This window comes from Callithrix jacchus, chromosome 15 (assembly GCF_049354715.1).
Source record: "Callithrix jacchus isolate 240 chromosome 15, calJac240_pri, whole genome shotgun sequence".
Taxonomy (NCBI): Eukaryota; Metazoa; Chordata; class Mammalia; order Primates; family Cebidae; genus Callithrix; species Callithrix jacchus.
The window spans coordinates 31,379,656-31,396,459 of record NC_133516.1 but is presented as its reverse complement, the minus strand read 5'-3'; the positions used below and the strand labels follow the sequence as shown (position 1 = coordinate 31,396,459).

Below are 16,804 nucleotides of genomic sequence, written 5' to 3'. Positions count from 1 at the left end.
TCTTGAACTCCTGAGCTCAAGCCGTCTGGCCGCCTTGTCCTCCCAAAGTGCTGGGATTATAGGTGTGCACCACTGTGCCTGGCTTTCATGTTCTTAGTGGTATCTTTTGAAGAGAAAATGTTTTTTAATTTTGAGAAGTCCAGTTTATCATCTTTTCTTCTTTGTAGTTTGTACTTTTGTTGCCTTATTTTAGGAAATCTTTGCAAAATCAATAATGTTTTCTCCTAAGTTTACTTCTAAGACCAGCACTGTTCAATAGAAATAACATGTGAGCAACATATGTAATTAAAAAATTTTTTGGTCACGCAGGGTGGCTCACACCTGTAAACCTAGCACTCTGGGAGATTGAGATAGGAGAATTACTTGGGGCCAGGAGTTCAAGACCAGCCTGGCCAACATGCCAAAACCTTGTCTCTACTAAAAAAAAAATACAAAAACTAGCTGGGTGTGCTAGCCCACACCTGTTTAAATCCCAGCTACTCGAGAGGTTGAAGCACAAGAATCATTTGAACCTTGGAGGCAGAGATTGCAGTAAGCCCAGATCGCACTACTGCACTCTAACCTGGGGGACAGAGCAAGACTCTGTCTCAAAAAATAAAAATAAAACAGTAAAAACTTTCAGCCGGGCACGGTGGCTCACGCCTGTAATCCTATCACTTTGGGAGGCCAAGGTGGGTGGATCACCTGAGGTCAGGAGTTCAGTACCAGCCTGGCCATCATGGTGAAACCCCATCTTTAAAAAAAAAAAAAAAAAAAAAGTAAAAACTTTCAGTAGACATTTGAAATGGTGAACTTAATTTTAATATATTTTATTTAAGCCAGTATACCTAAAATATTGTTTTAGCATCTAAGTGCTATAAAACTTTACTAATGAGATATTTTAAATTTTTTAATACTAAGTCTTCAAAAATTAATGTATGTTTTACATCTATAGCACATTTAAGTTTATACTAGCCACAAACATTTCAAGTGCTCAGCCACATTTGACTAATGGCTAATGTATTGAGCAGTAGAGCTCTAGACATTCAGAGTTTTAGCTCTTACCTGCAGGTCTGTGATCCATTTTGAGTTATTTTATTGTTTTTGTTTTTTAGAAGCAAGGTCTTGCTTCCAGGCTTCAATACGGTATGCAGTCATAGCTCACTGCAGCCTTAAACTTCTGGGCTCAAGCAATACTCCTCCCTCATCCTTCCAAGTCATGCCTCTACAACCAGCTAATTTTTTTTCTGGTGTCTTGCTCTGTCACCCATGCTGGAGGGCAGTGGTGCGATCATGGCTCACTGCAACCCCCACCTCCCTGGTTCAAGTGATTCCCTGCCTCAGCCTCCCAAGTAGCTGGGACTCCAGGTGCCTTCTACCATGCCTAGCTAATTTTTGTATTTTTAGTAGAGACAGTGTTTCACCATATTGGCCAGGCTGGTCCTGACCTTGTGATCCGCCTGCCTGGGCCTCCCAGAGTGCTGAGATTACAGGCGTGAGACACTCCTTGGCTAACTTTTAAATTTTTTGTAGAGACAGGGTCTCACTGTATTGCCCAGGCTGGTCTTGAACTCCTCCTGGCCTCAAGTGATCCTCCCACCTCACCTCCCAAGTTAGCTGGGATTACAGGCTTGTGCCACCATACCTGATTACATTTGTGTTTTGTTTTGGTTTTTGAGGTGGAGTTTTGCTCTTGTTGCCCAGGCTGGAATACAATGGCAGGATCTCAGCTCCACTGCACCCTCCACCTCCCTGGTTCAGGTGATTCTCCTACCTCAGCTTCCCAAGTAGCTGGAGCTACAGGCGTGCACCACTATACCCAGCTAATTTTTTATTTTTAATGCAGAACAGGGTTTTGCCCTATTGGCTTGGCTGGTCTCAAACTCCTGACCTCAGGTGATCTGCCCTCCTCAGCCTCCCAAAGTACTGTGATTACAGGTGTGAGCCACTGTGCCCGGCCTACATTTTTGTTTTTTAATGACTTGCCTGATTTTCACAAGTAGTTTTTGTAATTGATAGAATATTTCACTTATTCTCAGAGTAATGTGGACAGAAGTTGGCTTTAATTTTACAAAATCATGTTTTACGTTTTCACTATTAAAGTACCATTGCATTAAATCAAAAAGATTCCCATATCCTGAAAATTAGGCTTCAGTCATTCTTATGGTGGAATGTTGATCTTTTTTTTTTTTTTTTGAGACGGAGTTTCGCTCTTGTTACCCAGGCTGGAGTGCAATGGCGCAGTCTCGGCTCATTGCAACCTCTGCCTTCTGGGTTCAGGCAGTTCTCCTGCCTCAGCCTCCTCAATAGCTGGGATTACAGGCACACGCCACCACACCCAGCTAATTTTTTGTATTTTTAGTATAGACGGGGTTTCACCATGTTGACCAGGATGGTCTCGATCTCTTGACCTCATGATCCACCTGCCTCGGCCTCCCAAAGTGCTGGGATTACAGGCTTGAGCCACCACGCCCAGCCTGGAATGTCGATCTTATATTCTCTATTGTGGAAAAGAACCTGATGACATGTTTACAAAGACCTAAAATGCAGTGCACTCTGATTATTTACTCTTGAATGTAGAATTAAATGTTCTTTCTTTGAGATGTGTACACAGAGTCTTTGATGAACTTGAAAAGCAGGATACTCTGCTGGGCACGGTGGCTCATGCCTATAATCCCAGCACTTTGGGAGGCTGAGGTAGGTGGATCACCTGAGGTCGGGAGTTTGAGACCAGCCTAACCAACATGGTGAAACCCTGTCTCTACTAAAAATACAAAATTGGCTGGGTGTGGTGGTACATGCCCGTAATCCCAGCTACTTGGGAGGCTGATGCAGGAAAATCGCTTGAACCCAGGAGACGGAGGTTTCGGTGAGCTGAGATCGCACCATTGCATTCCAGCCTGGGCGACAAGAGTGAAACTTCATCTCAAAAAAAAAAGAGGATACTTTTCTAGTGAGCTCTTTATTCCAACTGGGTAGTCATCTCATTCTGCCCTGCAAAATGGAAGCAGTCCTACAAAGCCTAAACAGCCAGCGTACCCAGAGTATCCACCACTGGACAGTGTGGAAACAGGAAATGTGCATCTTGGCCCACACATTTAGCCTGTCCCAGCCTAATCAGGCTGTTTTATGAGGTTAGAAATGTAAAACAGTTCATCCTTTAGATGCCACAAAGATCAACTGTTTTCAACTGATGGTTAAAATCCTCAGAACATGGTTTTATTTTAAATGTTATCACCTTGCATTGTTTTGCATTAAAATAATTCATTCTGGTAAAGTATTAGCAAATCAGTAAAATTTACTGGACCAAGGTCCTTTCACTGTCCTTCCTTTGGTCCAGAGGAAGAGATGAACCAAGGCTTTTTGTTTCTCATGTATTCTAGATGACATTCTTTCCTATCTCCTCTCAACCCTGAATCTACCAACTATTCACCCTACCTCCTAGGAAAAGGTTATTTATCCTCCAGACTTCTGAGAAAACTAGTTCACAAAATTGGATAGCAATAGTACCTACTTTCTTAGACTTCTTTGGTTAAAAAAATGAAATGATACACATAAAATGCTCACCAGAGTGCCTGCTGGGAGTGAGCACACAGCAACATTAGCAGCTTCTATTCTATATGAGCTCCCCTATTCATTCTTCTCATGACCTAACTCATTCTTATTTTGTATACCCTAGTCTCTGCTGTCTTCATTTTTTTTCCTTTTCTTTATCTCTCTCTCTCTTTATTTATTTATTTTTTTTTTTTTGAGACAGTCTTGCTTTGTCATGCAGGCTGGAGTGCAGTGGCACAATCTTGGCTCACTGCAGCCTCCACCTCCCAGGTTCAAGCAATTCTCATGTCTCAGCCTCCTGAGTAGTCGGGATTACAGGCGTGTACCACCACGCCTGGCTGATGTTTTGTATTTTTAGTAGAGATGGAGTTTCACCATGTTGCCCAAGCTGAGGTCAGACAATCTGCCTACCTTGGCCTACCAAAGTGCTAGGATTATAGGCATGAGCCACTGTTCCTGGTCTTTTTTTTTTTTTTAAGACAGCATCTCACTCTTTTGCCCAGGCTGGAGTGCAGTGGCACAATCTCGGATCACCGCAACCTCCACCTCCCAGGTTCAGACAATTCTTGTGCCTTAGCCTTCCAAGTAGCTGGGATTGCAGGTGTGCACCCACCACCCCGGCTAATTTTTGTATATATATGTATGTATGTATCTATTTGTTTTTTTTATTTTTGAGACAGAGTTTCATTCTTGTCGCCCAGGCTGGAGGACAATGGCGTGATCTAGGCTCACTGCTACCTCTGTCTCCTTGGTTCAAGCGATTCTTCTGCCTCAGCCTCCCAAGTAGCTGGGATTACAAGCACCTGCCATCATGCCCTGCTAATTTTTCTACTTTTAGTAGAGATGGGTTTCACCATGTTGGTCAGGCTGGTCCCGAAATCCTGACCTCAGGTGATCCGCCCACCTCAGCCTCCCAAAGCACTGGGATAACAGGTGTGAGCCACCATACCTGTCCTTTTTTTTTTTTTTTTTTTGAGACAGAGTTTTGCTCTTATTACCCAGGCTGGAGTGCAATGGTGCGATCTCGGCTCACCGCAACCTCCGCCTCCTGGGTTCAAGCAGCTCCTACCTCAGCCTCCCGAGTAGCTGGGACTACAGGTGCGCCACCATGCCCAGTTAAGTTTTGTATTTTTAGTAGAGACGGGGTTTCACCATGTTGACTAGGATGGTCTCCATCTCTTGACCTCGTGATCCACCCGCCTCAGCCTCCCAAAGTGCTGGGATTATAAGCATGAGCCACTGTGCCCGGCCCATACCTGTCCTTTTTTTGTATTTAGTAGAGATGCAGTTTTACCATGTTGCCCAGGCTGGTGTCAAACTTCTGGCCTCAAGCAATCTGCCCCCCTCAGTCCTGGGATTACAGGTGTGAACCACTACGCCCATCCTCTGCTGTCTTTATAACACATGTACCCTCCTTTCTTCGCTTTGTTTCTACTCTAGCTACCAGGCTAATTCTTGCCTAGCCAGACACTTTCAAAGTGTGATCTAACAATATGGACTAAAAGAAGCTAGATACAAAAGAGAATGTATGATTCCATTTATATGAAGTTAAAGAATGGCCAAAACCTACAAGGACAGAAATTATAGTTATTTCATGGGTAGGAATGTGGTGGTTTTGACTGAACTCCAGAGGGAGTCTTTTGGAGAATGAATATGTTTTCTATTTTGATATAGGAGGTGGTTATACAGGTTTATACATATGTAAAATGTCATCAAGCTATATAGCCTTGAAATGTGAGCACTTTAAATGGTGGATGTTATACACCTATCTAAACAGAAAGGGCCCAAGCACTATCCTTCACCACGTATCACTTGCAGATCTTTCCTACCACTTGTCACGCTCTTCTTGGTGAATTACCTCTCCCTGTTTGTGACTCTGCCTCTGGTTCCTACTAAGTTTCTTTCATGGCTCCTCATCCTTTGTCAGCTCCTATCATGCAGCTGTTTGTGTAATGCTAGAATTTCATGGTGATTTGGCTCTGCTGGCTGTAGGGTACCTACCCAATATAGCAGGGCAGAAACCCATAGGCACCCCTTTGTAAAGCTGTGGCATTTACTCATATGGGGCAGTAATATGTGGTGGGACTAGATTAACTCAGAAATGTCAGCCTAGCTGTGTATGGGGCTCTGTGTGATGGTCAAAGGATATGAAGTTTGCAAAAGCCTCAGAAGTAGAGTCTCACTGAAGACATAAGACCCACACAGTGAGAATGCATGAGTAATACTGCATTATCTGATATAAATGATCATTGCTCCAAAAGTTAATAGTGAGGGGTCAAGAAACTGAATGAAGTATGCCTGAAAGATGCTTCGTGTATATATGCATGCCTAACTCAGACATCCTCCTAGTCTGTTCAAATCTCACCTTCTCAGTGAACCTCCTTTTTTTTTTTTTTCTTTCTTTTCCTAAGAGCCAGGGTCTCACTGTTGCTAAGGCTGGAGACAGTGGCAGGATCATAGCTCACTGCAGCTTCCATCTCCTGGGGTCACATGATCCTCCCGCTTTAGCTTCCCTAATAACTAGGGCTACAGGCATATGCCATCATACCCAGCTAATTTTTTAAATATTTTATTTGTTGAGACAGAGTCTCGCTGTATTGTCCAAGTTAGTATTGAACTCCTGGCCTCAAGCACTCCCCCAGCCTTGGTCTCCCTAAGTGCTGGGATTATAGACATGAGCCACCACACCCAGCTGCAGTGAAGTACTCTTGTATATATGAGTATAGTCTCTTGTAATATATGAGTATAGTCCCAAGGTCTCCTTCACCAGCACTCCAGATCTCTTATTCCCTGTTCTACTCTTTTCCGGTAGTGCTTATCACCTTGCAACAGAACAGTACAATTTACTGATTTATTATGTTGACTGTTGAAGGTTTGTTTACCCTACCAGACCTTAAGTTCTACAAGGCCAAGGGGTATTTGTTTTGTCCACTGGGTATATATCACATGCCTAGAACAGTGCCTTGCACATAGTAAATGCTTGGTAAATAAATTACTTGCTGAATTACCTGAATGACTGGTTTAACCATGTGGTTTAAATTCAAAACAAGCAGACTCATGCCTATAATCCCAGCACTTTGGGAGGCCAAGATGGGTGGATCACTTGAGTCCAGGAGTTTGAGACCAGCCTGGGCAATATGGCAAAACTCTGTCTCTACAAAAAATACAAAAGTTAGCTGAGCATAGTGGTGTGCACCTGTAGTCTCAGCTACTTCGGAGGCTGAGGCAGTAGGATCACTTGAGCCTGGGAGGTTGAGACTGCAGTGAGCCATGATCATGCTACTGCACTCCAGCCTGGGCAACAGAGCAAAGTGCTGTCTCCAGAAAAATAAATAATTAAAAATATAAAATAAAATCAAAATAAGCAAAAGAAAAGCCTAAGGCGTATAAGGGTAACATCAAAGCACCTCTTTCACCAAGACAGAACCTTCCAGATCCATGCTGTCAACTGGTGAGAGTTATATTTAATGGTTCAAGATTACCCCCTACTTCAGGTTTAGCCAGGAATCACCTTGACATTGTCTGTAACAGCCTTGGCTACCGGTCCCTGCCATAGGTTTCAATAGCAGACCAATATGAGCAATCAGAACAGCCATGTTTTGTGCACTTGGCAGCCTGTGCGCATTCATGGAGATAAATGTGAGTAGTTCATGTTAAGAGTTCAGAGATGTTTCTTGTCTGTGAGGAAAAAGAAAAAGAAAAAAAATAAAGAGTTTGGACATGTATCAGTTGTAGTTGGGTTGATGTCCCCAGTGATCAGAATCCTCATTTTGCTCTGAATTTGTAAACTATTGATTCATTTATAGAGTTAGAAAATAAATACAAATCAGAGCTTTAAGCAGTGAAAAAGGAATCTATTTCTTTATTCCCTGTCAATACTATGTATGGCTCTGACCTGACCTCTTTTCTTTCAGGGTGAAAAGGCTGATAGCTTTTACATCATAGAGTCTGGTGAAGTGAGCATTTTGATTAGAAGCAAGGTGAGTTTATTAGTTTATATGTGATGATGTACACACAAAAAGTAACGGTGTGCTTTAAATAATGTGAAATGTGTTGCGTGCACCAGACCGTCATTGTTTTATGAGGTGTGTGACTGGCAAAGACCCATGTTTAAGCTTATCCATTGATAGAGATTTAGTATATTTCTTCTTGTTCTTACTGCCTTTTGCTCTGCCATGTAATTAATGATTTGGGGAATATTGGCCTACAAATCAATGAGAAAAAGATTAAAACCCTAATAGAAAATGGTGGCTGTGTACAGTGGCTCAAACTTGTAATCCTAGCACTTTGGAGGCCTAAGCAAGAGGATCTCTTGAACCTAAGAGATTGAGGTTGCAGTGAACCGTGATTGTGCCACTGCACTCCAGCCTGGTTGACAGAGCAAGACCCTGTCTCAAAAAAAAAGTAAAGAAAATAGGGAAATTACATAATAAAAAAAGATTGGAAGGGGTGAACATAAAGAAAGCTTCCTTTTTAGAGCTCTGCAGAGGAGGTCTCTAGGAAAATTTTGGTCATTTGATGGATGGTGTGACCTAGAAAACTGAGGAGCTGTAAGTAGGAGGGGATGACTCTTACCGGTAAATCTATCATCATCAGATTTTTCCGGTTCCTTTTTTTTTCTTTTTTGAGAATATAGAATTTGTTGAAACAGTTATATATAATACTAAATTGAGCTAGTATAAAAACTTTTGCAAAATATATTGAGTAAAGTTAAAAAGTTTGGAAAAAGAAAAAAGAATATTACTGTCTATAAGATAACTGGATTTGTTTTCTCTTTATTTTATTTTATTTTTGACCAAGTCTTGCTCTGTTGCTCAGGCTGGAGTATAATGCTGTAATCTCAACTCACTGCAACGTCTGCCTCCTGGTTTCAATCAATTCTTATGCCTCAGCTTACTGAATAGCTGAAGATAGCTTGATTTTTTTTTTTTTTTTAAGCCAGAGTCTCGCTCTTGTCACCCAGGCTGGAGTACAGTGGTTCACTCCAGGTTCAAGTGATTCTCCTGCTTCAGCCTCTTGAGTAACTGGTACTACAGGATCCCGCCACCACACCTGGCTAATTTTTTGTACTTTGAGATGGGGTTTCACCATGTTGGCCAAGCTGGTCTTGAACTCCTGACCTCAGGTGATTCGCCCGCCTCAGCCTCTCAAAGCGCTGGGAAAACAGGGATGAGCCACCACATTCAGCTGATAGCTTGATTCTTGATTAAATGTAGATCTATTGTTTCACATGAAAACATTAATTTGAAATGCCTGTGTTATTTTACTTACAGTTTTTGGGCTAGTGATAGATGGTTGTAGATTTCTCAGATATTCATTGACACCTAATGTGATCACAGCATAGTGTTAGGTGCATAGGATCAGCAGCAGCATGGCACGGGAATATTGGAGAGTGGTGGGCTTGTCTGAAGTGCAGAGTTTTGGGTTTTTCCCCATACCTACTGAATCAGAATCTGCATTGCTAGAAAACCTGCATAATATGGGAGCTGGTGTGTACGTGACAGTGTGTAAGCCCCTTCTGTTCTAGAGAAGGGACTAAGTGGGCACGAATATGGCTGCAGCTCCAGAGAATGCTACTGAAATGATTGGAAAGAGAAAGTTGGCTCAGATGGAACAGACCAACTTCAGAACAACAGGGCAGACCAACTTCAGAGCAACAGGGCAGAAATATAGAAGGAAGAAGAGTCAAAACTAACTAGTGTTAGTTTTATTTTTCAAATTAACCAAAAAGGAAATTATCTTTCTGCCTAGAGCATAAAGTGGTTCTTAGAGATTGAGACTAATTCTTACTAATAAATTCTAAAGAATTTTTTACTTATATTATCACTTTGCTTGGCAGTTTGATTTGTTTAAAAAAAAAACTCTAGATATTAATACAATGTAGTATGTTATCTTAAAGTTAGTTACTTAACTCTTATTCTAAAAAATGGGAGGAGAGACCACTAATTTAAGGTACAGATAGTACTTAAATTCGTTGGCCAGGAGCAGTGAATCAGTCCTGTAATCCCAGCACTTTGGGAGGCCAAGACAGGAGGATTGCTTGAGGCCAGCAATTCAAGGCTACATGAGCTGTGATCATGCGTCTGAACTCCAGCCTTGATGACAGAGTAAGACGCTGTTTCTTAAAAAAAAAAAGAAAAAAGGTGGGGGCGATGGGGAATTTTGTCACTGTAAAATGTTGTTCAAGGCACAATCTCAAATCAGAGAAGTAGCTCAAGTTTGTGGCGCATTACCTAAGAGAAGCATTGTCCTGATTTAGACAAGATTGGGCATGTTCAGGGTGTTTTGGCTATAGATCACCTTAAAAATGTTAGGACTCAGATGGAGCCCTAGGTAAAAACAAACTCCTGTGATCAAACCAGACCACTGAGATTAGTCTGTGGAGTTTACATGGTACAGTTAGTGAATTTTCTGCAAAGTGAATTCCTCAGTAATTGTGTGGAGTATGCTGAGTAAAATGCATATGTGTGCAGCTGGACATGCCTAGTTGTGATCCTGGAATCAGCCCAGGTCATGTTCTTTATCTGCTCTAGACTAAATCAAACAAGGATGGTGGAAACCAGGAGGTCGAGATTACCCGTTGCCATAAGGGACAGTACTTTGGAGAACTTGCCCTGGTTACCAACAAACCCAGAGCTGCTTCAGCTTATGCAGTTGGAGATGTCAAATGCTTAGGTAAGAAAAGTTCTTTATGCATTGTTACTCTTTTTCTAACATGTAATATTTTTTCCCACCAACAAGGCTTGATGTATTCTGCCAGCTTTTACTGCTGTCTAGGCCTAGGTAGTTTATGTGATCAACCAGAGATGGATGAATGGATACATTCAGAAAACATTTCTGAGCACTGGCAACAGCCTGTGAGCAAGACAGGTATACAGGCCCTTTAGCCATATGAAAAGAGCTGATGTCCATGGCTGTGGGAGAATGGGAGAATAGGTGCTGCTGGACTCTGTAAAGTCTCTAACATGGATGATACAGGATACAGTCTTTCTGCATTCATATAGAAACATCTCTTTTTGCAGGTGGCCATTGTCCCAAGGTGTAAGCTCCTATAACATGAATGGGTGTGTTTAGGAAAAGGTTTGCATAAAATAAATGGCTTGAATTCATTGTCTCCCTCACCTCTTTTTAATAATGCAGTTATGGATGTACAAGCATTTGAGAGGCTTCTGGGGCCCTGCATGGACATCATGAAGAGGAACATCTCACACTATGAGGAACAGCTGGTGAAGATGTTTGGCTCCAGCATGGATTTGGGCAACCTCGGGCAGTAGGTGTGCCACACCCCAGAGCCTTCTTAGTGTGACACCAAAACCTTCTGGTCAGCCACAGAACACATACAGAAAACAGACATGACAGAACCGTTCCTGCCATTGCCACCACTGCTACCATCGCTGTGGTTATGGGCATTTAGAAAACTTGAAAGTCAGCACTAAAGGATGGGCAGAGGTTCAACCCACACCTCCACTTTGCTTCTGAAAGCCCATTATTAGACCACTTGTAAAGATTACTCCAACCCAGTTTTCACATCTTTGGTTCAGAACGGCATGTCTCTCCAACAATTTAAGTGCCTGATACAAAGTCCAAAGTATAAACATGCTCCTTTCCTCTCTTGCTGCTACTCTTGCTTTTGGAAGTTACCACAGGGTCTGCAGAATCCTGTTGTATAAGTGTAGACACTCTCTAATCTTTCTCAAAGGAGGAAATGTAGCCTTCAGTCTCCTCATTTGTCCTTTGAGAAAGTCCACATTTGTTCACAGTTGCAGCCTTTGGTTTTACAGTGGGAAATGGTGGTGGATGAGATGGGCATATATAGCCCAGTGGCATTGTACTGTCTGCTGACAACTGTCTCCAAACCCACAGTGATACTTAGGGAAAGACCCTGCTCAGGACCCAGCATATCAGCATCCCAGAGCAGACTGAGGTCAGTGGGACCCATGTTAGAGCAGAAAATTTGGGCTCAGCACATTTTACTGTTAGTAGAGAGCCAGGAAAGGTTTTCTGGGTTGGGGATTTTTTTTTTAGTAGGTTTTGTTTAACCTCTGTGCAGTTTGCATGAATGAATTGCTATCCATTTATAAGGAGCCAGGATCTGGAGGGTTGCTGTCACTTTGTCCGACCCAAATACCTTCCTGGGCAACTCCTGCCATTTGTTTGCAGTTGCCTCTACTGGCTAATGGCAGTAGGCTGGCAAGAGGTTGTACTCCAATAAGAGGTTGTACTATAAAGAGAGCTCTTTGCTTCTACTCCAGAGAGTTATTGTGTAGCTTTGCTGTTGAACCCGCCAATTTTTAATCTCCTTAAAGAAGCAACAGCTACTTTTTTGAAATTAAAACAAATTATTTCTCAGGCCAAGCTCAATGGCTTATGCCTATAATCCTAGTGCTTTAGGAGGCTGAGGTGGGAGGATCGCTTAAGACCAGCCTGGGCAACAAGTGAGACCCTATCTCTACAAAAAAAAAAAAAAATTTTTTTTAAATTTGTCAGATGTGGTGGTGCCTGCACGTAGTCCCAGCTATTTAGGAGGCTGAGGTGGGGAGGATCACTTGAGCCCAGGAGGTCGAGGCTACAGTAAGCTGTGATCCTGCCACTGCACTCCAGTCTGGGTGACACAGTGAGACTCTGTCTCAAGTAAAGGAAAAGAAAAAATTATTCTTTAGGTAATTTAACTTGGACATATTCATATATATGGAGTTTGTCAGCTGATACAGGCATTTATCCTAAAGATCAAATCTGTTTTCAAAAATTGGCATCATTTACAATTTCATAGAATTACTGTGAAGGCCTTTCTAGGTAAGATGTTGGGGTATTTGGAATTCTAATTGTTAACCCCAGAAGAAGGTAATTTCACTTGTTTTTATTTAAAACCCATTTAGCCTTTTCATTCTCTCAGGTAGAATTCCAGTGATCATCCTAACAAGGCATATTTCAGAATAATTTTTTTTTCCTTCAGAATAACTTAGAATCAGATACTGTAAGGATTCCTAGGAGCAGTGTGAAATTTCCATAAAGATAAATTTGAATGTTATAACCAAGTTTATATTAAATCAAGAGGCCCATTCCAATATGACTTTTTTTTTTTTTAACTTGTATAACTCAGTAAGTCCCTAAGAGATTACATGCTAGGGCTTGAGTCATTCCTGTTGTAGATAATGATGGCCCACATAGTCACCTTTCATTGTCCACATTAGCTAGGCTTTCTGCTTTGCCACGGGCAGTGTAGCCAAGATATTTCCAAAGTAAATAACCCACCACAACCTTGGTAATTTCTCTTCTTATGCTTCACAAAGCAAAAGCATAAGTCTTTTCAGACTGCCCTCTGTAGCCTACATTGAAGCTTTCAGAATAGTGAAAGGTTATAATTAATACTCCCAAACAGGCAGCTAGCACTGAGAAAGACCATATAGTGATCCCACATTTTTCTGAGGTTCTTTTTCTCCATGGTGTTACTTTATTATCAAATAAATTCAGAAAGCAAGTCTTGTACTTAGCAGACAAAAACCATACCAGTTTCTTGCAAAGGTAACAGGTCCATTGGGTTTCAGGAGTGACGCAGAGGTCCAGCCCTAGAACTTGTGAGGATTTTGTTTGAACACTGAGCAGATGCCTCCTCCCTACCACCCATCACACTAGTTAGGGCTGGCTGTGAATTCTATGCCAGTCACTCCTGCAGTCTGCTAGGGATGGGCCTTCTCATCCCATTCTCACACAGTCTCAGTCTAGTCTTTCTCTTCACAGACCCCTCCTTGATATCCCTGACTTGATGGTTTTGGAGTAGAATTGATCAGGTTTAAGTCATCCGGCTCAGGTTGGGCATGGTGCTCATGCATGTAATCCCAGCACTTTGGGAAGCCAAGGTGGGAGGATTGCTCGAGCCCAGAAGTTTCAAACCATCCTGGGCAACAGAGGCAGAACCTGTCTCTTCACACACACACACACACACACAAACAATTAGCTGGACCTGGTAGTGCATGCTCAGAAGGCTGAGGTGGAAGGACTGCTTTAACCCAGGAGATTGAAGCTGTAGTGAGCCATGATTGTGCCACTGCACTCCAGCCTGGGGGACAAAGTGGGACTCTGTCTCCAAAAAAAGTCATCCTCCTCTAACTACTGATTGACATACGGATCATCAGTTCAGACCTGCACTGCATATAGGATTCCTAGGGGGTTCTATTTAATAGCTTGAGGAAGGGAGACTTTAAAAGGACGTGTGTGAGTAAAATAGGATATAGCCATTACCACAGTGCCAGGACCTGACAGCGTTCCAATTCTTTTTGCAGCATGGGGAATCAAAGGTGGCAGACCAAGTTCAACTCAGGGCTGAGGTATCCACATTGTCCACATCAGGCAAGCCCTGCACTGATGGTTGAGCCTCATGGAGAGGAGCATGTGTTGGGAAGAGATCCCTTTGTTAACTATTTTATGTTGTTCTCTTCAATGAGTTAGGGCTCATACCCCATTTCTGGCTTTGCTATTGATTTTGGATGTTAGAGAATATTCCTGAGACCCTCCCTTTTGGCCCCCAGCATATCCCACCCACTCTCTTCTCTTGGTTGAATTCTCTGAAGAAAAGGTACATGTGCTGTTGTCCTGTTAGTCAATAGTCTTCATATATAATTGTGTTACATATATTGCTCTAGACTCTCAGAAATCAGGGTAGAGCTTTCCTTTTGAACAGTTTAATGAGTGAATTCAGCAGCAAAGTGACAAGAAATGGTTATCCAGCTAGGAGAGGTTATGCTTATCCTCTAATTGCCCATTTTCTCTGTGCACAGTAATATTGTATTCAGTGAAAGGTGCTGTTAGCACCTATGTCACAGTGTACAAGCTTCTCTCATTTAGAAAAAAGAGCATTTTACACAGAGGAAAAAGAAGACTCATGAATGTCATCTTCTATCTTTTATTTTCAGTTGACTGATGTTGGAATTTTTGTTCTTGTCATGCACTTGTAAACCAGTCTTGCCAAGATATGAGTTGTTTTGGTTTTCACTATGGTTACCTCTTGTTCCTCCTGTCTTGACTGCTGACGTTCCTCAATTATTCTATTGTCTATTTTATGGGAAGCATCCTTCCCATAGGTTTCCTTTTACACACTGCAGGGCTATCTTTATACTTAAAAAAAAAATGGACAAGAAGTCACTAACCTCATGGGGGCTTTCATAAAACCATTTAGCCCACCTTGAGTAGGGGGTAGATTCCATGTTTTTTTTTTAAGCTCACTGTAATAAAAGAAATCTGATTCAGCATTATTGTGCTACCTCAACGGTAAAAAATGTTTTAAAGTCTTCTTTTGGTCCTGAGTTCTACATATAGTGTTTGAAATGTCTTTCAATTGGAATTATTTTTTAAGTCATTGGGGTGAATTTTATTTTAACCTGTTTTAAACTTGTATTTTAATCTCAGAATAATAAGTGATTGAAAAGAGATCAATTCTTGCTCTGTGGTGTTAAAAATATAATGAACAGTCATTAAGAATTAAGTCTGTTTGCCATAAATAAGGTTGATATTCTTTTTGTTTTTGTTAAGGAAACTCTAGGGCTTGGCTTTACTCTTGATTAATAAAGGCTGACAAATCATGTCTGACTTTCTGGTGTAGTCTTGTGTTATATGTTTGCCGTTTTGTTTCAGGGCTCCAGGTCATTATAGCACTCGTTTGGCAGATACACTCTTCTAGCAGATCTGGGATTGCGGTATGAGCTCAGGAAAATTAGGGAGCCCTTGAAAATTAGCCCTGGACGTGCGTACTAGTCAAGGTTCTCCAGAGAAGCAGTCAGTAGGGGTGTGTCTATGTGTGTGTATAAGTTTTTTTGTTTTTGTTGTTGTTGTTGTTGTTGTTTTAGTGGCAGATCTCACTATGTTGTCCAAGCTGGTTTTGAATTCCCGGGCTCAAGCAGTCCTCCTGCCTCAGCTTTCCAAAGTGCTGAGATTACAGGTGTGAGCCACTGTGCCCAGCCTAAAGATTTATTATATGGAATTGGCTCACACAGTTATGGAGGTGGTCAAGTCCCAAGATATGCAGGGTGAATTGGCTAGCTGGAGACACAGGAGAGCCAATGGCTTAGTTCTAGTCCAAGTCTGAGGCTCTGAAATTCAGAAGAGCCAATGTTGTTGTTCTTGTCCAAAAGCCAGCAAGCTCAAGACCCAGGAAAAACCAGTGTTTTAGTTAGAGTCCAAAGGCAGGAAAAAAGACAATATCCCAGTTCAAAGGTGAGCAGGAAAGAGAATTCTCTCTTACTTGGGGAAGAGTTGGCCTTTTTGTTCTATTCACACCTTCAACTGATTGGATGAGGCCCACCCACATTAGGGAAGGTAATCTGCTTTACTCCTATACCAAATTAAATGTTAGTCTTATCCAGGCTGGGCATGATGGCTCAGGCCTGTAATCCCAGCACTTTGGGAGGTGGAGGTGGGTTGATTGCCCAAGGTCAGGAGTTCGAGACCAACCTGGCCAATATGGTGAGACCGAGTCTCCACTAAAAAGACCAATATTAGCCAGACATAGTGGCACATGCCTGTAATCCCAGCTACTCGGGAGGCTGAGGTAGGAGAATCACTTGAACGCAGGAGGTGGAGGTTGCAGTGAGCCAAGATTGCATCATTGCACTCACTCCAACCTGGGTGACAAGAGTGAAACTCAGTCTCAAAAAAAAAAAAAAAAGTCTTATCCAAAAACACCCTCACAGAAACATCTGGGATAATATTGGACTGAATATCTGGGCACACTATGGCCCAGTCAAGTTAACACATAAAATTAACAATCACAATATTGTATTTCAATTGTTGTGGATGGTATGTAAGGGTATCTAGTATATCTCTTGCCAGGAAAACAAACTCACCAATGAAACCCAGCAGAACTGGGCATGGTGGCCCACACCTGTAATCTGAGTGCTTTGGGAGGCTAAGGCAGGAGGATCATTGAAGTTTGAAACCAGTCTGGGCAACATAGTAAGATGCTGTCTGTACAAAAAATAAAAAATAGCCTGGCACAGTGTCTTTTAAAAAAAAAAAAAGGGGCTAGGCAAGGTAGCTCACAGGCTCATACCTATAATCCCAGCACTTTGGGAGGCAGAGGCAGGTGGATCACCTGAGGTCAGGAGTTTGAAACCAGCCTGGCCAACATGATGAAACACGTCTCTACTAAAAATACAAACAGTAGCCGGGCATGGTGGTGGGCACCTGTAATCTCAGCTACTTGGGAGGTTGAGGTAGAGAATCACTTGAACCCAGGAGGCAGAGGTTATAGTGAACCAAGGTTGCACCACTGCATTCC

The 16,804-nt window shown here is 42.2% G+C and overlaps 1 protein-coding gene across 4 annotated transcripts in view; it reads left to right on the top strand.

Annotated features, from left to right (window-relative positions):
• The window catches only part of PRKAR2A (protein kinase cAMP-dependent type II regulatory subunit alpha), a 93,039-nt gene extending 77,929 nt beyond the window's left edge, over window positions 1–15,110 (top strand). For 3 of the 4 annotated variants that reach the window (XM_035275433.3, XM_078350849.1, XM_035275432.3), the window contains 3 exons: window positions 7,449–7,514; window positions 10,068–10,209; window positions 10,675–15,110. In XM_035275433.3, coding sequence (XP_035131324.1) covers window positions 7,449–7,514; window positions 10,068–10,209; window positions 10,675–10,808 — 342 coding nt within the window. In that variant the 3' untranslated portion in view covers window positions 10,809–15,110. The remainder of the gene's footprint in view (window positions 1–7,448; window positions 7,515–10,067; window positions 10,210–10,674) is intronic. The other variant, XM_003734840.6, reaches the window with a different exon arrangement.
• Window positions 15,111–16,804: the final 1,694 nt, after the last annotated feature.